At 42.0% G+C, this 24,666-nt stretch overlaps 1 protein-coding gene across 3 annotated transcripts in view; it reads left to right on the top strand.

The window, feature by feature from the left end:
- The window catches only part of ext2 (exostosin glycosyltransferase 2), a 168,293-nt gene that overhangs the window by 54,915 nt on the left and 88,712 nt on the right, over positions 1 to 24,666 (top strand). For all 3 annotated transcript variants that reach the window (XM_086008106.1, XM_086008104.1, XM_086008105.1), the window contains one exon: positions 2,406 to 2,499. In XM_086008106.1, the coding sequence (XP_085864232.1) occupies positions 2,406 to 2,499 (94 nt within the window). The remainder of the gene's footprint in view (positions 1 to 2,405; positions 2,500 to 24,666) is intronic.

Below are 24,666 nucleotides of genomic sequence, written 5' to 3'. Positions count from 1 at the left end.
AGTAGTAAGAATGAATGCAAAATGATTTTTTGTTGTCTGAACCCTTTTACCTATTAAATTTGTCACAACTTCTACCGAGACCGTTAATTTTCAATTAATTTTTACTTTATAAATTACTAGCTTTTATATTTTCAAATATTTGATTGCTGGGGAAGATTTTAATTGGTGGAGAGCTTGTGATGGGTGAAATATTATTCAAATTAAATTTAAGCTTTTCAGAAAAATTAGTTCAGATTTTAAATTTAGTTTCTGTAATCTGTGTCTCTATTATGACTGTTGATATACATCAGGTATGTGGTACTTGATTTTTTCTTTAATTGCTCTCTTTCTGCTTCTTCCCCCCGCCCCCCCCCCCCCCCCCCCCCCCCCGAAACACACTGGCCCGGATTTTCCATGGCCTATGACCGCGTATGTGGCCATAAGTGCCTCGCAAGTTCCGGGTTTGCGCATGGGCTGCACATGTGCAAAAACCCGGAACTTGCAATCCGTCAAGGATCTTATTGACAGATCCTCTGCGTCCCCGGAAAATGGCCATCCGCTGGCTATTTGTCCAACTCTTACCCAGCGAATGCCCAACAAACTCTTACGCCTGGTAAAAGCAGGCGTAAGGCCTTCTTTTACCAGCGTAATGTGAAAATAAATATTAAAACATTCAAAAACTTGTAAAATAAGTGTTTTATTTTTGGCCCCTTAAAAAATGTTTAAATATTTTTCAAAAAATGTAATTTTTTTTAATGTTTAATGAAATTTTAATTTAACTAATTTTAAACATGTAAATTTTTTTATTTCAAGGTTGTGTACATGTGTTCTTTGGGTGATTCATATTAAGCTTATGGGGATTCCGTACAAAAATGGAATCCCCATAAACATAATGGGAATCCCCCTTTCTGATTGGTTGGGCCGGCCCACGTGATCCCAGGGGCGCTTGCAAACCGCATGCGCCCCTGGGATACGTGGGCCTCTATGGAGGCCTACGCTTAGAGGCCCAGAAGCGCGAGTCTCCTTGGATCCAGGATTGTCAGGTTCGTAGATTTATTGCGATTCGGAAGCATCTGACTGCAAATTCAGGCCCAATGATTTTTAGATACCGATTTTTTCCCCCCCCCCCCCCCTTCTTGCCATTACAATGGTTTATCCTCTTCAAGTTTTCAAATCTCCATGTGAGAGTACATTAATTAATGGGTGAAACGTGCATGAGATTCAATCCTTTAATTAGAGTAAGGCAGTTGATTCCAGAGGGGAGTGATTACCTTGACTAGTTGGGAGTGGCTCCAGTGGGAGCTGAGGAGTTTAAAAAATGTTTTTTTTCCTTCTGCCCATTTGGGCCTCCAGAGGACTCTGCTCCATCTTCAAACTGCAACTTGTATTTATATTTACACCAGCAGAAAAGGGCCCCAGGTATTTCTAGGTCATTGTTGAAGAAAATGTAATGGTGTTTCTTTTATCACAGAAACATGTTTGTGATTAAATATGACTTTTTTCTGTAAATGTACTTTTGAGAATAACTTTGCAAAATGATGCCAGTAACATCACACAGGTTGCAGAAATCTCAGATAAATATGAAAATGGCATTGCACGACAAGCTTAATTAGATAGTGTAAGTGTAAAGTGATTTCACCAATGCCAAGAAGCATAAGTAAGTCTCAGTACTATTTTGACTGAAATAGCATGTTTCCAGTGGCAGAAGGGTCGATAACCAGAGGAGACGGATTTAAGGTACAGGTAATTTGAAAAAGAACCAGAGGCAAGACGGGGGGGGGATCACGCAGCGAGTTGTGATCTGGAATGCACTGCCTGAACGGGTGGTGGAAGAACATTCAATAATAACATTCAAAAGGGAATTGGATAAATACTTGGAGTAAAAATTTGTAGGGCTATGGGCAAAGAACAGGGGAGTGGGACTAATTGGATAGCTCTTTCAAAGAGCTGGCGCGATAGGCTGAATGACCTCCTCCTGTGCTGTAAGATTCTATGATTGAACCGTTAAAAGTTCAGCTGTTGTTTCTCAGACCTTCAATGATTCAAACATTTAATTATTCACTTGAGAGCTAAGTTCCCTCTAATTTTCTTTGGCCGGCTAGGACCACCCTACCCATTAGGGCTTTGTCTTTCAGACATGTCTGGAGCTGAGTTGAGAAGATTCCCAGTTCCCAGTGATATTAATGAGTATGTGAGTTCATGCTCATATTCAGGATTTTATACTTGCCTAATGCACAGATATAAACAGTTCATGCTAAAGCTTCATGTGTGAGGATTTGCTTCTTGGCATGGTACTGCTGGTTTCCATGCAGTCATACATCAGCATAAGTCTGTGGCTTCAGAAGAGGGAGAGAGAAAATTGGGGAAATCCTTCCATATTCAGTTGTATAAATCTAACCATTATTATCTCTGTGTTCATTTTCCAGAGCTTCTGTGGTCATACCTGAAGATAAGCTTTCTGAAATGTACAGTATTTTAAAGACTATTCCTCAGCAGCAAATTGAAGACATGCAGAAACGGGTATGGCAAAGTGAATATATTCTGTAAAGATGACATGCCAATTGGATTTGGTTGTACTGTACTTGCATATAAATCTTTTATAAGCTACAATATATCCATTCCAATACCTGGCTGTCCATTTTTATTTGTGTTTATCTACAAGTACACGCGCGCGTACACAAACCGAAGTCAAACTTTATGTATGATAATTGGAAAATGTGCAAGTACAAATAGGTGAACAGAATGTATGGGTGTTACTAAGGGTTATTAAATTCAATTTTTACCAATTTCCAATGATAAAGTAACAAAAATATTTTGGGTGGTGAATATGATTTAATCTCGAATTTAAGGATAAAAACGGAAATTTCCCGTTATTTCCTTACCGGGGTGACTTTTGCATGTGTCCATCACCCTCTTCTCCAGTATGCTAGAAGCCTGTTTAATTCTGATAGGATTTGTCTTTAATTCCTACAAACATGTTTTACAGCCTTTGGTTGTTTCACAGAAGGACTACTGCTGGCTCCTGATTTGTTATTTAGATTTCTAAAGAATTAACTTGCATTTATATAATGCTTTATCACATCCTCAGGATATCCCAAAGTCCTTTACAAGATTATTCTCTGAAGTGCAGTCACTTGTTATGTAGGCAAATGAGGCATCAGAAATATGCAGAGAAAGATCCCACAAACAGCAAATGAATCAATGACCAAATAATGTGATTTTTTTTTTTGCTGTTGAGGGAAAAATGTTGGCTTGGACCAATGTTCCCTTTAATTTTTTTTGGTTGCGTGGCCCCTTTAAAATACCGCACATGCGCGGTTTTCCTATTTAAAAGCCGGTGAGCTGGCTGTGCAGAAGCTGCAGAGCGCTGTGTGGCCGCGCAGCTTAAAGGAGACATTAATAAGAACATAAGAAGTAGGAGCAGGAGTAGGCCATACGGCCCCTCGGGCCTGCTCCGCCATTCAATAGGATCATGGCTGATCCGAATCTAGGCTCACGGCCACTTCCCTGCCCTCTCCCCGTAACCCCTAATTCCCTTATCTGCTAGGAAACTGTCTATCTCCATTTTAAATTTATGCCCCCGAGTTCTAGTCTCACCCATCAGTGGAAACATCCTCACCGCATCCACCCAATCAAGCCCCCTCACAATCTTATATGTTTCGATCAGATCGCCTCTCATTCTTCTGAACTCCAATGAGTAGAGGCCCAACCTACTCAACCTTTCCTCATACGTCAACCCCCTCATCTCCGGAGACATTGGCTAGGACCATGGGGGAACTCCCTGTCCCTCTTAAAATAGTGCCATAAGATTGTTTATATCTACCTGAGCCAGCAGATAGGGCCTCAGTGTAACATGTCTTTATCCGTAAGATGGTACCGCCGACAATGCAGCACTCCCTCAGCCAGCCCAGATAATGTGCTCAAGTCCATAGTCTGTCAAACGCCTGATTCAGAGATTTATCTGCTATTAATAAAGTATCAAAACCAGATTCTTAAAATTTACATTGACACATTATCCTGTTGAGCCTTAAAATGCTCCTGAAAATAGTACAGCAAAGGGTTAAGTGAAGTTTCTTTTTTAAGAGCACATGGCGTAGAGCAGTTCTCTACCTAAGATTATTCTCTCTTCCTGCAGATCACTAAAGTAAATAAGCCCAGATGGGCATGGGCCCCTCGTACTGCTTCATTTGCCAGCTGTGTATCACTAGTTGTTTGTGTATCTCTGATGGTGGCATAGGCAGCTGGAGTATACCATTGAGCATCCTTGGAACTGACCACAACTCTGCTCTGTGAGCAGCAGAACTGTCATTTATTGACAGAATTCAAAGCTTGCATCAGTGGGTGTGCGCTGGCCTGTCAGGCAATGTCAGTAACTGAACTCAGTCCTTAAAAGACTTCTAAAGAGAAGTTTGGAGAATTTAAAATGTTCAGAGATACCTTTGTATTTTTAAGAATGAGTCTATCAGCCATCGGCATGCCTCCTGCAGAAAACTACGATCAGCTGGTTCTAGAACTGTTTAAGTCTCTGCTAGTGTTAATAGAAGGTGGTCTGGTTCATGTCCCAGCTGAGATTTACTTCTCATGTGAAAGTGTCTTCCGCAGAGTATTACAAACCCATTCTTGAAAGTGCACTGTGCTATTAGTTTTTATAGCTTCTGGTTTGAAGCTCCAGTTTGCACCTTATGAAACAAAACATGAATTGCTATGCCTAAAGGATTGCTATCAATTGAAAATAATATTGCCAAAAATAAATACTTCAAGATCACACATTACTTTGTCTGAAATTATATGAAATACACAACGTAGAGTCAAAGATATTAAAAAGCAAAATGCTGCAGATGTTAGAAATCTAAAACAAAAATGGAAAAATGTTGGAAATGCATAGCAAGTCAGTCGGCATCTGTGAAAAGGACAGTTAACTTTTCAGATGCATATCCTTCAGATCTGAAAATAAGAGATGGGCAGGCATCTTAACAGTAAAGTGGGAGGTAAACGAGCACAGAAGAAGTATCTGTGGAATGATGTAACAGATCATCTCTGAAGTAATAAATGGAAGCATTAAAGAAAAAAGAGCCACTAAAGAATGAGAGACTCTGGGGAAAATTGAGAAAATAGTTGCAAACCTCTTTTCAGTCCATACTCTTAATTTCTCGCATTTTCTTTAAGCTTCTCACTTCCTTAGGTATTTAGATGTCTTTTGTTTCTTTAATGCCTCTGTCTGTTACTTGACGGAGATGATTTCATGCATCATTCCAGTGATGCTTCCTTCTGTGTTTTTGTTTTTTGTACATTTCACCTCGCCCCATTAATATGCCTGTCTGTCCCTTGTGTTACAGTTCTGATGAAGGGTCTGCACCTAAATCGTTGACTTTGTTGTCTCCACAGATGCTGATTGACCTGCTGTGTGTTTCCAGCTTTTCTTATTTAGGGTCAGAGATATTGGGCCAGATTTTGCTGTAGCAGGGCATCTAATGACATCTCCCGTTAGTTAGATTTGCACATGCACCCTCCAGCTTGGAACATTTTTGCCCACTAATTAGTTGAAAGTGCGAGCTGATAGTGGCTCAGTGAGAGAAACTGGGACCTGAGTGAGCAGGGCAACCGACTGTGTATCTCTTAACACTAATCAGGTTGAAGGATTGAGAAATAAACAGTGAAGGACTGAGAAGGAAGTGTAAATTAGAGAGTGTGAATTCAATGTCGAATCAGGTACAGAAAAAAAAAGAGGGAAAGAAGATTGGATTAAAAGAGAGAGGGAAAAAATAGGCAAATGAAAAGATAAAGTTCTTCAAATTTGACATTTTAAAATCTCCAACAACTTGGACAGCAACTTTTGGATATTTGCGTTTAACCGCACACCTCCTCGCCTGATGTACCATTGATGCATGATTAACCGAGAGCGCTGTTAGCCTTGCCGTTATTTTGACAGCAAAATCTGGCCCACTGTTCTGTGCTGGTGTTGCATGCAGTTTGAGAGGAAAGTGAAGAAAAATAATCTATTGTACAGGAAACTTTGTGTTATCCGGAGGCTAACTGTCCGGAATGCTCGAGCCACCGGCAAAAATCAGGAGCCGTTTTCGTTAGGTTTTTTTTCTTCTCGTTGCTTTTTTCCTCAACAGTCAAGCTCTGCTGAAGCTGTTGCTAAGCTACAGAGACGCTACAGAGATGCTTGGACTGTTTAGAAGCTGTTGCTAAGCAACAGGGTTTGTTGACAGCTTCCGTATCTTTCAACATTAGCGCTGGAGTGTCCGGCAGTTTTGAGGGAACGGCAACAGCTCGGTCCCGTCGGTGCCGGATAGCACAAAGTTTCCTGTAACTAGTAGGTTGATCACCTGGTTCTTTAGTATTCCTTTGAGTAGGGGTCAGTGCTGGGTCCCCAACTCTCTACAATCTATATTAACGATTTGGCGGAGGGGACCGAGTGTAACATATCGAAGTTTGCAGATGATACTAAGATGGGAGGGAAAGTAGTGAGTGAGGAGGGCATAAAAAACCTGCAAGGGGACATAGACAGGCTAAGTAAGTGGGCAGAGATTTGGCAGATGGAATACAATACTGGAAAGTGTGAGGTTATGCACTTTGGCAGGAAAAATCGTAGAGCAAGTTATTATCTTAATGGCAAGAAACTGGAAAGTACTGAAGTACAAAGGGATCTGGGGGTCCTGGTGCACGAAACTCAAAAGGTTAGTATGCAGGTGCAGCAAGTGATTAAGAAGGCCAATGGAATGTTGGCTTTCATTGCTAGGGGGATAGAATATAAAAATAGGGAGGTATTGCTTCAGTTGTACAAGGTATTGGTGAGACCGCACCTGGAATACTGCATACAGTTTTGGTGTCCATACATAAGAAAAGACATACTTGCTCTCGAGTCAGTACAAAGAAGGTTCACTCGGTTAATCCCGGGGATGAGGGTTTGGACATATGAGGAGAGGTTGAGTAGATTGGGACTCTACTCATTGGAGTTCAGAAGAATGAGAGGCGATCTTATTGAAACATATAAGATTGTGAAGGGGTTGGATCGGGTGGATGCGGGGAGGATGTTCCCGATGATGGGTGAAGCTAGAACTAGGGGGCATAGTCTTAGAATAAGGGGCTGCTCTTTCAAAACTGAGATGAGGAGGAACTACTTCACTCAGAGGGTGGTAGGTCCATGGAATATGCTGCCCCAAAAAGCTGTAGAAGCTACATCATTACATAAATTTAAAACAGAAATAGACAGTTTCCTAGAAGTAAAGGGAATAAAGGGTTATGGGGAGCGGGCAGGAATTTGGACATGAGTCTAGGTTTGGATCGGTCATGGCCCTGTGGGTAGCGGAGCGGGCCCAGGGACCGTGTAGCCTGATCCTGCTCCTATTTCGTGTGTCTAATTCTGTTAGATTCAGGAGATGGTTCTATGATAGTAGATTGGCGGTTAGGATCAGATCAGCCATGATCTTATTGAATGGCGGAGCAGGCTCGAGGGGCCGATTGGCCTACTCCTACTCCTGCTCCTATTTCTTATGTTCTTATAGATCATTACACGCCCTAATAAAGGGAGATTGTACTGTTTCCTATGGTTGAACATTTCAGTTGAACCTTCACTTCATTACAAACTAGACAAAAACGAATGTATTATAGGTTTGTTTCTGAGATTTATTTTTAAATGGTATTTTCCATCTTTTAGCATTTTCTTTTGCCAAATACTGCCTCTGACCAGAAAAGGTGTATAATCTGTACTAAGACTGCCAGGAGGTGCATAAGAACAGCCTGGATAACCCTTCCTTACTGTAGGGAGGTCCTCATTTCTCCTCTCTTTCTTCCTCCAAATTCTCCCTATTTTGGTTTTATACTGTATTGTATCAGGATCTTTTGATGTCTTTGGCAAGAAATACAACTAGAGTCATAGAATTTTACAGCGCAGAAAGAGGCCCTTCGGCCCATCGTGTCTGCGCCGTCCATCAAGCCCTGTCCAATCTAATCCCATTTTCCAGCATTTGGTCCATAGCCTTGTATGCAATGGCATTTAAAGTGCTCATCCAAATGCTTCTTGAATGTTGAGAGGGTTCCTGCCTCTACCACCCTTTCAGGCAGTGAGTTCCAGACTCCAACCACCCTCTGGGTGAAAAAGTTCCTCCTCAAATCCCCTCTAAACCTCCTGCCCCTTACCTCGAATCTATGCCCCCTTGTTATTGACCCCCCTACTAAGGGGAAAAGTCCCTCTTTATCTACCCTATCTATGCCCCTCATCATTTTGTACACCTCAATCAGGTCCCCCCTCAGCCGCCTTTGCTCCAAGGAAAACGACCTCAGCCTGTTCAGTCTTTCTTCATAGCTGAGGCGCTCCAGCCCAGGTAACATCCTGGTAAATCTCCTCTGCACCCTCTCCAATGCAATCACATCCTTCCTATAGTGAGGCGACCAGAACTGCACACAGTACTCCAGCTGTGGCCTTACCAGCGTTTTGTACAGCTCCATCATAACCTCCCTGCTCTTATACTCTATGCCTCGGCTAATGAAGGCAAGTATCCCATATGCCTTTTTAACCACCTTATCTACCTGTTCCGCTGCCTTCAGGGATCTATGTACATGTACACCAAGGTCCCTCTGACCCTCTGTACTTCCTAGGGTCCTACCACTCATTGTGTATTCCCTTGCCTTATTTGTCCGTCCAGAATGCATCACCTCGCACTTTTTAGGGTTAAATTCCATTTGCCACTTTTCCGCCCATCTGACCAACCCGTTTATATTGTCCTGTAGCCTGAGGCTTTCCTCCTCGCAATTTACCACCCCACCAATTTTCGTGTCATCTGCGAACTTACTGATCATACCTTTTACATTCTCATCCAAATCATTTATGTAGATCACAAACAGCAAGGGGACCCAGCACCGATCCCTACACACATCATTGTATTGATGTTTAGACCTGGAAAATGCACATCCTGCTAAATAGCAGTTAAATTATCCTCTTCTGTGGTAGTGAGAATTCATGTGTGTGGTTGGTTTTTTGCTCTTTGGGAGGCTGCAAAAATCTATTTAAGAAGGTGGATTATATTCTTAAGTCCCTTTGTTTAAGAAATCTTGGAGAGGGACCAGCTGGTGTGTGAGATCAAATAGCTCGAACCTTCTCGATCACTTAACGTGTAGCCAGAAGTTTTTTGTACTGATTTTAGAACACAATGGAATGAACTGAAATGCTTCAGTTTATAACAGCTTTATTTATGCAGAAGTTTGGTCTTTGAGTGTAGGGACAAGAGATTAGCAGGTTGTTGTTTTGTAGAATCCGTAGGTATCCTTTCCAATGCTACAATACAGTAAAATACAGTTTACTGGATATGCTCTACTACAGAATAATTTGTACCACATTGGCTTAGTTTGGCCTACATGGGCAACAGATGCATAGGTGTTTGATAACTACACATTTGGTGCCTTGCCTCCTTTTTGAGGTCCATCTGTTTTTAATCTTTGAAGCAATATTATTGGTGTGCTTGAGAAACTCATTTCTGTGCATGTATGAATAATATATGTCAATGTCATGCCTCTTTCGGTTCTACAAGACCTAGCATTGTACAAATTATACATTTGGGACAAGTTTGCTAGCCCCAGAAAGACTTTGAAAGCTGCAAATGTCTGAGCTGCTAAACTTACCAATTGAATAGAACAGATGTCTGCTATTGACTTTACACTATGAAACAGAACTGAGCTATGTACATAGAATTATATAGAATTTACAGCACAGAAACCGGCCATTTGGTCCAACTGGTCTGTGCTGCTGTTTATGCCCTTCATGAGCCTCCTCCCACCCTACAACATCTAACCTTATCACCATATCCTTCTATTCCCTTTTCTCTCGTGTACTTATCTAGCTTCCCCTAAACTATGCTGAAATTTGCGGGTGACACTAAATCGGGGGTTATAGACAATACTGAGGAAGACCGCAACAAAACTCTCGGAGATCAAGATACCCGCAGAATGGGTGTGCATCTGGCAAATTAACATACAATTCCCTGTTACAATTTAAGATTTTTATACAATTATTTTCTCAACGGTTTGATAGTAGTTCACATGAGTAGATCTTATCCTTTATAATGCTACTGTACTTTTTGAAATCTTCCCTTGCAGAGCAGTGTGACAGCCACAACGTGCATTTATATAGTGCATTTAATGTAGGAAAAACATCCCAAGTGCTCCGCAGTTAAGTAATAAGACAAAAATTTACAGAGCCAAAGAATGAGATATTAGGATATTGGTGCCTTGCACCATCGTCCCTTTTATCTTTGTCTCTCCTGCCTTGCATCCTATCACAGACCTTCCCTTTTGTTCTTTCCTCCCCTTCCCCGCCTCTCTACTTGCTTAAAACCTGGTACATCTCTAACTTTTCCCAATTCTGACAAAGGGTCATCGACCTGAAACATTAACTCTGTTTCTTTCTCCACAGATGCTGCCTGATCTACTGAGTATTTCCAGCATTTTCTGTTTTCATTTCAGATTTGCAGCATCTGCAGTATTTTGCTTTTGTATGAGCTATTGGGACAGGTGACTCAAAGCTTGGTCAAAGAGGTACATTTTAAGGAGATTGAGAAACAGAGAGGTTTAGGGAGGGAATTTGGGGCCTGGACAGCTGAAGTCATGACTGCAATGGTGGGGTGAAGGGAATGGGAGGTGCACAGGAGTCCAGAGTTGGAGGAAAGCAGAGATTTCGGCGGGTTGTAGATCTGGAGGATGTTAGTGAGACAGGGAGGTATGAGGTTTTGAAGGGATTTGAACATGAGCATTTTGAAATTGAGGCGTTGGTGGACTGGAGCCAATGTAGGTCAGCGAGCACTGGTGATGCGTGAATGGGACTTGGTGCCGGATAGAATACATGCAGCAGAATTTTGGATAACCTCATGTGAATAGAGGGTGGAAGATGAGAGGCTGGCCTGGAGAGCATTGGAATATGCGAGTCTGGAGGTAGCAGAAGTATGGATGAGGGTTTCAGTAGCAGATAAGCTGAGGCAGGGGTGCAGGCAGATGATGTTACAGAGATGAAAGTGAGCCGTATTTGTGATGGAGAGGATATGGTGTCGGAAGCTCAGGGTGAAGTAGGACACCGTGGTTGCGAACAGTGTGATTCCGCCTGAGACAATGGCCAAGGAGGGGGTTGGAATTGGTGGCTAGGCAACAGTTTGTGGTGGAGGCCGACGACAATGTCAGGAGAAACCCAGAGAGTTGTGAGGATGTAGAATTCGCTTCCAGGCTTAGTGGTTGAGGTAAAAATGATAACATTCAACATTAGATTGGATTGGTGGATGAAGAAAAAGGGATTAAAGGGGTATAGGAATAGGGTAGGTAAATGTGATTGGAACTATTTGTTCTCATGAAGGGTAAACACCAACACAGACTATTTGGCTGAATGACCTGTTACCGTCTTAGAAATACATGCAAGTTACATGTACAGTACTTGGAGTTCGCCATGACCATTTGTGTCACATGACAACAGGCAGAAAATTTCCAAATGGCAAGTAGTGAAGCGCAAGTGATGAAAATAAAAACATAATTTTTTTTAAAGCACCTTTTTATTCAAGGTTCAAGACACTAAATGTTGTGGGTGACTGGTGGTTTTTTAATGTGTTACTTACCATTGTTTTCGGTCCCCACCGCAAACTCCATTCCCTAGTGACTGACTCTATCCCTCTCCCTAACATCTGTCTGAGGCTGAACCACACTGTTCGCAACCTTGGTGTCATATTTGACCCTGAAATGAGCTTCCGACCACATATCCGCAGCATAACAAAGACCGCCTACTTCCACCTCCGTAACATTGCCTGTCAGCACCCTTGCCTCAGCTCATTCGCTGCTGAAACCCTCATCTATGCCTTTGTTACCTCTAGACTTAACTATTCCAACGCACTCCTGGCTGGCCTCCCACATTCCACCCTATGTAAACTTGAGGTGATCCAAAACTCGGCAGCCCGTGCCCTAACCCGCACCAAGTCCCGTTCATCCATCACCCCTGTGTTCGCTGACCTACATTGGCTCCCAGTTAAGCAGCACCTCAATTTCAAAATTCTCATCCTTGTTTTCAAATCCTTCCATGGCCTTGCCCCTTCCTATCTCTAATCTCCTTCAGCCCCACAACCCCTCCCGAGATATCTGCGCTCCTCTAATTCTGGCCTCTTGAGCATCCCTGATTATAATCACTCAACCATTGGTGGCCGTGCCTTCTGTTGCCTAGGTCCTAAGCTCTGGAATTCCCTGCCTAAACCTCTCTGCCTCACTACCCCTCTTTCCTCCTTTTAAGCTGCTCCTCAAAGCCTACCTCTTTGACCAAGCTTTTGGTCACCTGCCCTAATTTATCCTTATGTGGCTCGTGTCAAATTTTTTGTCTTAAAATACTCCTGTGCAGCGCCTTGGGATATTTTACTATGTTAAAGGCACTATGTAAATACAAGTTGTTGTTGGGTATCCTGTGACAAATGCAATTTTTTCAAGCATTTAAGCATTTGAAAAAAATTGGTAAGGTTATAAAATGCTGTAGTTTGTAAATAATCACTTGCTGGACTCTTGATTTTGCTGACAGGTGATTGAAGGAACAGGAGCTTAGGACTTCCGTAATGAAGGATTTAAAATGCTACTGCCACTCATCTAAATTAGAAGTTTTTGAAGGGCCACCAGGCTTGGATTCAAAGCTGACAAACCAGTCCCATTTGCTTGTGGTATGATGATTGTTAGTACAAAAGAGATCCTCCAAAAGCTCGCTGTTAAATGCTGAGGCAGTCACTGTAGGCACTAACGTTGATAGAGTTTTAATTGCAGATCTGCGCAATAGCAGCACCTAGACTTTGGCTACCAAGGAACCCCTACCGTGGACCTCGGACATTTGTGACCATGAAAACTATCGGCATCAGTGGTTACATTAACCCCTTGGCTTTAACAATATGTTTCTGGTGAATCTGTTTTGTAGCTATCCAATTCATAGTGTTGGCAAACAGAACAAAGCAAAACAGGAATGACTGCACTTTGTTGAAATTAGCTGCCTTCAATGGATACTTAAATCACAAAAGAGTAGAAAGGAATAGCATGAATCCAGGGTGGTCAATGGCTGAAGAAAGTTATGATGAGAGCAAGAGTAAAGGGCCATTCCTCTGGTGAAGGTGAAAGAAGTGAGTGGGGAGTAAAGATTTCTGGGGATAGGAATGGGACTTGTGCCAAGCGTAAAGCAGGTGCAATGAGGGCCAATTTCAGGGACCAACGTCCTGTGCCAAAGGGCACCTGGAAGACTGTCAACCCCGCCCTGGTGAACACTTAATGATCGAGACCCAATGCTTGTTTTAGGCCCCCTTGCCAAAATTGGAATGCAATGAGCGGAGCCGGAACCAGGCCTGCTCTGCTTGGGATTCTTTAGCAGCCGATGCAGTGGCCCTCAACAAAAAGCAATTTAAAAAATAAATAAATAAATAATTTCCTGTGGAGTCAGGAGGAACTGGAGTGCTCCCCCGACTCCACAGGACTCGTGATTTATTCACCCCTGTTGCTCCATCCCTCCCGGGCCTCACCTTTGGGCTACTGCCAGCAAGCCAAGTGGCCTGCCATTGGTGATTGAAGGTCAATCATCACAGCTCCAGGACATCACTGCAGGAGTTCCTCAGGACAATGTCCTAGGCCCAACCATCTTCAGTTACTTTTATCAATGACCTTCCCTCCAACATAAGGTCAGAAATGGGGATGTTCGCTGATGACTGCAGTGTTCAGCGGCATTCACAACTCCTCAGATAATGAAGCAGTCCATGCCCGCATGCAACAGGATCTGGACGACGATCAGGCTTCGGCTGATAGGTGGTAGGTAACATTCGTGCCACAGAAGTGCCAGGCAATGACTGTCTCCAACAAACGAGAGTCTAACCACCTCCCCTTGACATTCAATGGCATTACCATCGCCAAATCCCCCACCATCAACATCCTGGGCGTCACCATTGACCAGAAGCTTAACTGGACCAGCCATCTCAATACTGTGGTAACAAGAGCAGGTCAGAGGCTAGGCATTCTGTGGCGAGTGTCTCACCTCCTGACTCCCCAAAGCCTTTCCACCATCTACAAGGCACAAGTAAGGAGTGTGATGGAATACTCTCCACTTGCCTGGATGAGTGCAGCTCCAACAACACTCAAGAAGCTGGACACCATCCAGGACAAAGCAGCCCACTTGATTGGCACACCATCCACCACCTTAAACATTCACTCCCTCCACCACTGGCGTACCGTGGTTGCAGTGTGTACCATCTACAGATGCACAGCAGCAACTTGCCAAGGCTTCTTCGGCAGCACCTCCCAAACCCACGGCCTCTTCCACCTAGAAGGACAAGGGCAGCACCACCACCTCCCAAGTTCCCCTCCCAAGTCACACACCATCCTAACTTAGAAATATATCGCCGTTCCTTCATCATCGCTGGTTCAAAATCCTGGAACTCCCTCCCTAACAGCACTGTGGGAGCACCATCACCACACGGACTGCAGCGGTTCAAGAAGGCGGCTCACCACCACCTCCAGGGCAATTAGGGATGAGCAATAAATGCTGTCATTGTCAGTGACGCCCACATCCCATAAAAACGAATTTAAAAAAAAATATATTTTTTAAATGGGTAAGCTGCCTGTGGAGGTGTGACTGGCGCTGGCAGTTCACCCAAATAATGTTAATGAGGCCCAAGGCCCAATTGCTGGCCAGCCTTGGGCCTCCCAGTTGGGCCATGTGCTCCATGTGTGGTGCCTATTTCAAGCCTGTAAATGGGCCTAAAGGAAGTTCCATCCCCTGAACTTTAATAATTCCCCTTCTGGCTGTTCTATATACAGGTATATATTTTAAACACTTTACAAAAGTAAATTGCACATGTTGGCAGTATAAAGTCTACTTAGTCACTTGTCTTCTCTAAACTTTGTCCCACTATTTATAAATTCTGAGGGTCCTGAAATTACACTTAACATTTTCATCTGAAATTCCTCTGTTATTTTAGCAAAGGTGTTAACTCATTTATTTTTAAATGGTTAATCTTTTACAATAACAGACAGGAATCTGATGATTTACACGCTTGTATCCAACAGCATCATTTCAGAAGAAAGTTGTTGAATCTTCAGCCTCTACTGTATTTTGGCTAGTAATGGTCCTAAACACTTGGCTGACTCACTCCAAACTTCCTCTGTCCTCCACTGTAGACACAGGACATTAAACACGATCAGTAAGTGAGATGCAATAGCAAAACTTTGTATTTTTTCCCGCTTTTTTCTAAAAATTACTTTTCATTCTACGAATTGTATTTATTGCCGTTACAACTGCTTCCATTTTGGCAGTATTTCATTTTGTATATGAATAGTAATATCGGGTTCTAAATTAGTTTGTAGTTTCTTCAGATCAGAGATCTAAATTTGATATGAAGTAGGAATGAACTCTGACTCCTTTGTGCTTATGGTCACTTCTAACCTCCAATCAATCTTTCTTTCCCAACCTTTCTTATCTCCCTCATTTGATTGATAATAGTACGGTCAGTGCTCTTCTGAACTTTCCTCTTCGTCCTGATACTCCCCTCGCTTCGTCCTGATACTCCCCTCTCTTCATCCTGATACTCGAAATATTCCATCTGACATGCACTTCCTCCTCCTTGCATCCTCAGCTGTGAGAAATCAAGACTCCTTGCACCATCTTTTACTCTTAACTCATTCTTTCCCAGCATCTCAAAACTGGAACTCCCTTATCTCCCTCAGTCTTTCCTGTACTCCTATCATCTAATCACTGCATTTTGACTTGCCTCTTTTTTTTCTCTTGCAATTTTCAACCTTGGTGGTGCACGACTTGGCTTTGTCATGGAGTTGAATGTACAGGAAACTTTGTGATATCTGGCACCGACGGGACCGAGCTGTTGCCGTCCCATCAAAACTGCCGGACAAACCAGCGCTAATGTTAAAACATACGGAAGCTTTTGAGCTCCGTATCTAGCAACAAACTCAACAGCTTCTAAACAGTCGGCCATAGCTTGCAAGTGTCTCTGTAGCTAAGCAACAGTTTTAGCTAGACCTTGCAGAGCCTGACTAGTGGAAAAAAAAGCAACGAAAAGAAAAAAAACTTACTGAACCGACTCCTGAATTTTGCCGGTGGATCGAGCATTCCGGATAGTTAACCTCCGGATAAACCAAAGTTTCCTGTAACTGTCTTACAGAATTGACCCGAAGGTTACTGTGATCACAAAAGTCCAAAGAATTTGTACTGGGGCTACTATGGGGCAAGAACTAAGCCCCCAAGCCTCTCGATGGACTGATGCATGCTGCAGCAAACCTGATTCAGCAAGTGACTATTCTACTTTTACAATTTAGCAAACTACACAAAGAATTCAAGGTAAAAACAAAAGGACAGAGAAAAACACCAACACACATATTTATACAGACATGCGTAGAGGCCTTCATGCCAACCTAGAACTACAGCAAAAGCTATCCAGTGGCTTCTGAAAAAACTACACAGCCTCCAAAAAGCTGATAACTCAAGAACAGCCTTGACATGTGAACATACGAACATATACGAATTAGGAGCAGGAGTAGGCCCTTCGAGCTTGCTCCGCCATTCAATAAGATCATGGCTAATCTGATTACTCCACATTCCCGCCTACCCCGATAACCTTTCACCCCCTTGCTTATCAAGAATCTATCTACCTCTGCCTTAAAAATATTCAAAGACTCTGCTTCCACTGCCCTCTGAGGAAGAGAGTTCCAAAGACTCTCAACCCTCTGAGAAAAAATTTCTCCTCATCTCTGTCTTAATTGGGTGACCCCTTATTTTTAAACAGTGACCCTAGTTCTTTATTCTCCCACAAGAGGAAACATCCTCTCCACATCCACCCTGTCCAGACCCCTCAGGATCTTGTATGTTTCAATCAAGTCACTTTTAAACTCCAGCGGATACAAGCCTAGCCTGTCCAACCTTTCCTCATAAGACAAGCTGCCCATTCCAGGTATTAGTCTAGTAAACCTTCTCTGAACTGCTTCCACGCATTTACATCCTTACTGACCAATACTGTACACAGTACTCCAGATGTGGTCTTACCAATGCCCTGTATAACTGAAGCATAACCTTCCTACTTTTGTCTTCAATTCCCCTCGCAATAAACGATAACATTCTATTAGTTTTCCTACTTACTTGCTGTACCTGCATACTAACCTTTTGCGATTCATGCACTAGGACACCCAGATCCGTCTGCATCTCAGAGCTCTGAAATCTGTCGCCATTTCGATAATATGCTTCTTTTATATTCTTCCTGCCAAAATGGACAATTTCACATTTTCCCACATTATACTCCATTTGCCAGATCTTTGCCCACTCACTTACATAGATACATAGAAGATAGGAGTAGGCCATTTGGCCCCTCAAGCCTATCTATATCCCTTTGTAGCCTCCTTATGTCCTCTTCACAATTTACTTTCCTACCTATTTTTGTGTCATCAGCAAATTTAGCAAACATACCTTTGGTCCCTTCATCCAAGTCATTTATATAAATTGTAAAAGGTTAAGGCCCCAGCACACCACTCAGCAAGTAATTACATAGGCTTTGTAACTGCAGTAGGTATACACACTTTCCTTCACGTATTTTACTTAGAATACATCAGTTCATGGACCTCTGAAGGGGAAACCAAAATGAGGGCACAAATTTGGTGGTATATTTCTCAGAGGCATTAACCATACTACTTGTATCTTGTCTAAACTCTTCAGCATGTATAAGGTCTCCTTTCAGTAGTATGTGCATTTAGCTAATTATGCTCTGCTGGATTTTTAAAAAAAAAATTACATTAAAGATGTATCTTGGCTCATTTTAAGCACTTTTATGCTTCACAATTAATAGAACTTTAATTTTTTTTTTAAGTAACAATTGGATGTTCAGACCACATCTGGAGTACTTTGTGCAGTTTTGGTCTCCCTATATATTTTTTTATTTGTTTATGGGATCAGGGCGTCGCTGGCAATGCCAGCATTTATTGCCCATCCCTACTTGCCCTTGAGAAGGTGGTGGTGAACCGCTGCAGTCCGTGTGGTGATGATACTCCCACAGTACTGTTAGGGAGGGAGTTCCAGGATTTTGACCCAGCAACGATGAAGGATCAGCAATATACTTCTAAGTCAGAATGGTGTGTGACTTGGAGGGGAACTTGGAGGTGGTGATGTTCCAATGCGCCTGCTGCCCTTGTCCTTCTAGGTGGTAGAGGTCGCGGGTTTGGGAGGTGCTGCCGAAGAAGCCTTGGCAAGTTGCTGCCGTGCATCTTGTAGATGGTACACACTGCAGCCACGGTACGCCAGTGGTGGAGGGAGTGAATGTTTAAGGTGGTGGATGGGGTGCCAATCAAGCGGGTTGCTTTGTCCTGGATGGTGTCTAGCTTCTTGAATGTTGTTGGCGCTGTACTCATCCAGGCAAGTGGAAAGTATTCCATCACACTCCTTACTTGTGCCTTGTAGATGGTGGAAAGGGTTTGGGGAGTCAGGAAATGAGACACTCGCCGCAGAATACCTAGCCTCGGACCTGCTCTTGTTGCCACAGTATTTATGTGGCTGGTCCAGTTAAGTTTCTGGTTAATGGTGACCCCTAGGATATTGATAGTGGGGGATTCGGCGATGGCAATGCCATTGAATGTCATGAGGCGGTTAGACTCTCGCTTGTTGGAGATAGTCATTGCCTGACACTTCTGTGGCGCGAATGTTACCTGCCATTTATCAGCCCAAGCCTGAACGTCGTCCAGGTCTTGGTGCATGCGGGCATGGACTGCTTCATTATCTGTGGAGTTGCGAATGGCGCCGAACACTGTGCAGTCATCAGCGAACATCCCCATTTCTGACCTTATGTTGGAGGGAAGGTCATTGATGAAGCAGCTGAAGATGGTTGGGCCTAGGACACTGCCCTGAGGAACTCCTGCAGCAATGTCCTGGGGCTGTGATAATTGACCTTCAACCACCACAACCATCTTCCTTTGTGCTAGGTATGGCTCCAGCCAGTGGAGAGTTTTCCCCCTGATTCCCATTGACTTCAGTTTTACTAGGGCTCCTTGATGCCAGACTCGGTCAAATGCTGCCTTGATGTCAAGGGCAGTCACTCTCGCCTCACCTCTGGAATTCAGCTCCTTTGTCCATGTTTGGACCAAGGCTGCAATGAGGTCGGGAGCCGAGTGGTCTTGGCGGAACCCAAACTGGGCATCAGTGAGCAGGTTATTGGTGAGTAAGTGCCGCTTGATAGCACTGTCGATGACACCTTCCATCACTTTGCTGATGATTGAGAGTAGACTAATGGGACGGTAATTGGCCGGGTTGGATTTGTCCTGCTTTTTGTGGACAGGACATACCTGGGCAGTTTTCCACAAGGTCGGATAGATGCCAGTGTTGTAGCTGTACTGGAACAGCCTGGCTAGAGGCGCGGCTAGTTCTGGAGCACAAGTCTTCAGCACAATAACCAGGATGTTGTCGGGGCCCATAGCCTTTGCTGTGTCCAGTGCGCTCAGCCATTTCTTGATATCACGTAGAGTGAATCGAATTGGCTGAAGAATGGCTTTTGTGATGGTGGGGACCTTGGGAGTAGGCCGATATGGATCATCCACTCGGCACTTCTGGCTGAAGTTGGTTGCAAACGCTTCAGCCTTGTCTTTTGCACTCGTGCTGGGTTCCACCATCATTGAGGATGGGGATATTTTTGAAAAGGATATTCAGTTATTAAAGTGGGTGCAGAGAAGAGCACCACAGTTAATCCCAGAAGTTAAGGGAATGATACTTGAGAAAAGATTAACTTGTACTACCCTGGGCCTTTTCTCTCTTGAAAAGAGAAGACTAAAAGGAGATATGATAGAAGTGTGTTAAATTAAGAAAGGTTTGGGCAAATTTGATCAAAATAAGCTTTTATGCCATGCACAGAATTTGAGCTAAAGGGGTCATATTTACAAATTAAGGACAACAAAAGAAAATAGGAAATGTAGGAGGATTTCTTTCTACTAAAAAGTCAGTAAGCTTGTGGCACAGATTGCTGGCACAGGTGGTGGAACAAGAAACCTTAATGGGTTTCAAGGAGGAACTAGACAGATTCTTGTCAACAAATTCAGGGTTATTAAAGATGCACCACAGGAACACTGTGGATAGATGGAACAATGGTCTCCTGCCTGAAACTATTTATACCTTAACAGTCTCACACCCTCATCCAACTTCTCACACTCTCAGTCCACAAAGGTACTCTTCAGTCGCCAGACCCAGTTCTTTGAGGCACCATTCCCTGTCTAATTGTTTTCCAATTACTAAGTAATTGTAATTGTGAACTGTATGCTTGGAATCTTGTTTTTGAATACGAATTAAAACGAGATTTTAAAATAAAAATTGACTTCAACTTGATAGTTTGACAAATTTGTCAAAAAGTGGATGAGAATAAGATTTAAACATTTGCTAAAGATTTCCTTTTATTTTTTTTTATCTTGGAGTAGGGGGGGTTGCTTGTCCTCATTTAAATTGTTAGGAATTTTAATAATTATTGTGGACATATAACCGGTATTTAAATGTGTTGCTTTCTTTTCTTTTTTTAATGTACAATCGTTGCTCAGCAGCTGTATCCTCCTATGTTACAGGAAGTGCTAGAATGCCTTTAAAAAAAAAAAAAAAAACTACTGATAAAATTAAAACACAATATCCGAATGAAAGTTCTTGAGGTCAATGCCAATCTGTTGGCTGTTGGGAGCTCCTGGGAGGAACAGTTGCAAGATGAATAGTAAGAAATATGAATTGCAAGAATTTCTCTCTTTGACTGAAAACAGATTTTGCATGTCTGCTGATGATGTATTGTGCTCTGACAGTACTTCATAAATCCTCAAGTGGATGGTGCTTTGGAAAATGTTTCGGTCTTAAGTCAAAGTGTAGTGGTGTAATGCATTTATCATGTGACGGGGTTAGAAGTGTCCATTTGAAGAGAGTGAAAAATGGTTGGTATCTATCAGCACAACCTATTTTTACTTTCTTGGGACATCTTGACACAGGCATTTTGTGTAAGGAGAAAACATTTCAACCCACATTGACGGCCCAAGTGACAGAGATTCGGGTTGTATATTCACTTTATTAGCAAAGGGATCATTTGCAGGAATAACCTACTAAAATCTAATGGATGCTTCTGCTGATGTCTTGTTCAAAGTTCAGTCATTTTAATACTGTTTGTGTAATGTTAAATAGAATACCTAACGGCTGTATTTAAATCTTATTGTCTATTGCTTATATATACTGTACATTCTCAAGCTTTTTAAAAATTGTGTTTATATGGAAAGAGCTATATGGTATTTCTGTGGAAATTCTAGCTTGGGTTGCATCTCTCACAGATAAGCCAAGGGTGCTTCTGAGAGTTTGGGTTAATTTGCTGGATGTTCAAGCAAATTCAAAAACATTTTCTGCCACCATGTGTTTGAGAAATATTGCTGCTAGTTATTTTTGCCAGTAGTAAATTATAGAGAATGAGCAAAAACACATTAAAACAAAACATTTAAGAAATGAGGGAGTACACAGTTAATGTTATCTCCTAGTTTAGGTTCTCTCATGTGTCCTTATCATCTTTGATGGAAAACATACCATCTGGCTGCCATCCAATCCATTTCGGCTGATAAGGCCAGATGAAAAAAACTAATCTGTAGAAGTTCTATACACACAAAATTATGAACGTAAACACGTTATTAAGGAGCTGTATTAGTGGGTGAGACTTTTTTTTACTTCAGACCAATTTTGCAGATCAGTGTTGTCGTTAACTGTAAATGTGTGTTTTTGTATTCAATCCTTTTCATAAACAAGTTTGATTTGTAGCATCTACTGAGCGCTATATGCGCAACAACAGTTTACATGTGCTTATTTAAATATTTGAAGTCTAAAGCAGAACTGCACTAAATGGAATAAATTCAAAAAAAGCAGATTGAAAGAGAAAATGACCAACCAAATGCACTGTTCTGTGTGATTTCACGCTTCAAATCCAAGCCATTTTTTTTTTTATTTTGTACTGTTTTTTGTTTCCTTTCCTCTCCTGAAGTTAGAGGTGTAGTTCTAAAGGTGACAGCTGCATGCCGATACCTCACTGCAGCAGCTGGGTTCTTCATCTGTTGAGCCCAGGCAATGAGTGTTGGCAGGCTGCTTTATCGTGATCGCAGCCAAGCCTGATCCTGTCCTCGCTCACTTTTTAGCTGGTGTCATTGGATGGCATTCAAAACTGGAAACCATGATGATGTTTTCCCCCTAGCTAGTTCAGAGTTCAATTGTTGCTGAGATCAGACAATGAACTTGATTCTGCCAGAGAGCCAATGTTTCTAGTTGATGGAATCATTAATTAAATTTCTGTTGTCACACAAGTATTTTTGTTTTGACTCCAATAAAAGTGAACAGTATTTTTAAAGTGGCTACTTAACTTAAGGTGCATTTTTGAAACTGAATTTGCTTCATACACACTCACATTAGCCTTTTATATTGTCTTATTTTAAATTACAATAGGTCACTGTTATCCACTACATGGAGCAAAGCAAACAACGTGTTTCTAGCAAGCGTTCTGCTAGTTCCTTATTCAATTCCTTTATTGGAAATTGGCTAAGACTTCATTGAGCACTAACCTTTTTTCCTACTCTGCATTTAAAAAAAAAAAAAAAAAATTAATAGATCGATGTAAATTAAATGTAATTTTAAAGTCAAGCTCTTCCTACACTATAAAAAGACATCCTTATTTACCAAGTGCTACAAAATTATAGCTTTTTTCCTGAACATTTGAGTTTTATCCAGGAATTTAGGAAGTACCTAATTTTTTTTTTTTTTAAAAAGAGTACAGATATAGCATTCCACTCTAGATGCAAGAATGTAATTGAACAAATAAATCATCCAAAATCTTTCATGCGTGTAATGTTAGTAACTTTACTATAAACACGTTATTTGTATCACCAGTTTGTCTCTGATGTGTAAAACGGTGACTATCCTCAAATCACGAATAACTGCAGCCTTCACAGGATTGTGACAGGAAGCAAACAGAGATCAGGAATTTTTACTTTATAATCTTAAAAAGTAACCACCTTTAATCAAATTTATCTCAAAACTAAAGAGGTATATTAACATTGGTTTAAACGGATGAAATGTTGAATTGAGAGAAAAGCTGGTAATATTTAATGTAAAAAAAAACTGATTTGAAGGCAGAATACAATGATTGTTAAAACAGTTTTTAATTTTTTTTACAACTAGTTAACGGCTAGCTACATTTTGCAGTCATGAATGGCCGATTTTGATTTGCGAAATGAGGAGTAGTGAAGTGTTATGCTGCACTAATACTGCTGCTACTAGTCTCAGACCCTTTTTACACTGCCTGGTTGGAATTCTGATTGCCCTGTCCAGAGCTCTGCCTACGCGTGGTTGCATGTGTGCATAACACGCTTCTCTCCCAGCAGTTTAACTATAAATGTTTAGAAAATATGGGCATCAGCATCCGCATTCTTTAAATTAATTCCAGGTAGATTAAAAAAATTGTCCAGGTGATTGGTCTGAGTAAAACATCGTTTGACACCGCACTAGAGTTCTTTTGGTTCACTGAGACTGTTTTAGCCCAGAATTAACACATACCAGTTTAACTCCAGCCCCACCTATTTTAGTGTTCGTTCACCTATGACTGTGTACATGATAACTTCAGTGTCACTGAGGTTGCTTCCCCCTTACCACCATGACGATATTGGTAGTATAAACCTTCAGTCAGGGTTTATACTATGTGATGTAGAAGAGTAAAACAGTGAGGAAACCCCACTCCAGAGAGTCGCCGTTTCTCCCCCGAGCCAGGTCTGGCCTTGACTGAAGGCTTATACTACCATAGTTGTATGGTGGAAGCAACTTTGCAGTGACACTAAAGTTATCATGCATACGGTCATGGGTGAATTAACACAAAAATGGGTGGGGTTGGAGTTAAACTGCTATGTGTTAATTCTGGGCTAAAACAATCTCTCTGAACCAAAAGAACTTAAATGTTGCTCATAATTTAGGGAAGCTTCCATCCCTTGCAGCACAAATCATAAGGATATATTTGTGATTTGCAGGTTCCTTTTGTAGTGCAGCGAGCTCTCTGTCACATGCCCCACCTTGTATCTGAGAACTGAGGAAATTTATTCAATTGTGGTTGACAGATTTGAGTAACTGGCGGTTCTGGATCTCGAATCCATGAATGTATGGTGTGAAACGCTGCAATACTATGCTGTGAGAAATTTATACTTGTGAAGAGTGGCAGGCTAAATTAAATTGTAGACCCCCCCCCCCAAAGCCCTCTACAGCAGAGGGGTCTGTTCTTATAGATACAACAGGCTTTAAAATGTTTTTTTAAAGAGCTTGCTTTATCATATACAAGTCTCAAACCCATTCTGTAAGGGAGATCGCTACAAGATCCAGTTCATCTGAGATTGACTGCAAGACTATAACTACAACTTATCTCCTGTGTACCAAATCAATCCTTCTTGAACAAATCCTTTAGCTTCTACAAAATTGCTATATTATTGGTTATCTGTGAAGTGAATAGAGGTAAAACAGACACACTGCTTTGAAGGAAAGGGTAGACAGCAGCTGATCTACACCATCGCCATAGGAACCAGCACTCTGACTCGGAATGAGGGGAAAGCTGTAAAAGGATCCATTATATGCTTCGCAAGTGGACTCTCAAAACAGATTTTTATTGGGCAGTGGCTCCTGCTTTAGTA

Source organism: Somniosus microcephalus, chromosome 15, assembly GCF_052327205.1.
Source record: "Somniosus microcephalus isolate GS21.2 chromosome 15, FLI_Smic_1.0, whole genome shotgun sequence".
NCBI classification, from domain to species: Eukaryota; Metazoa; Chordata; class Chondrichthyes; order Squaliformes; family Somniosidae; genus Somniosus; species Somniosus microcephalus.
The sequence above is the reverse complement of the archived record's forward strand: the minus strand, read 5'-3'. Positions and strand labels throughout refer to the sequence as shown.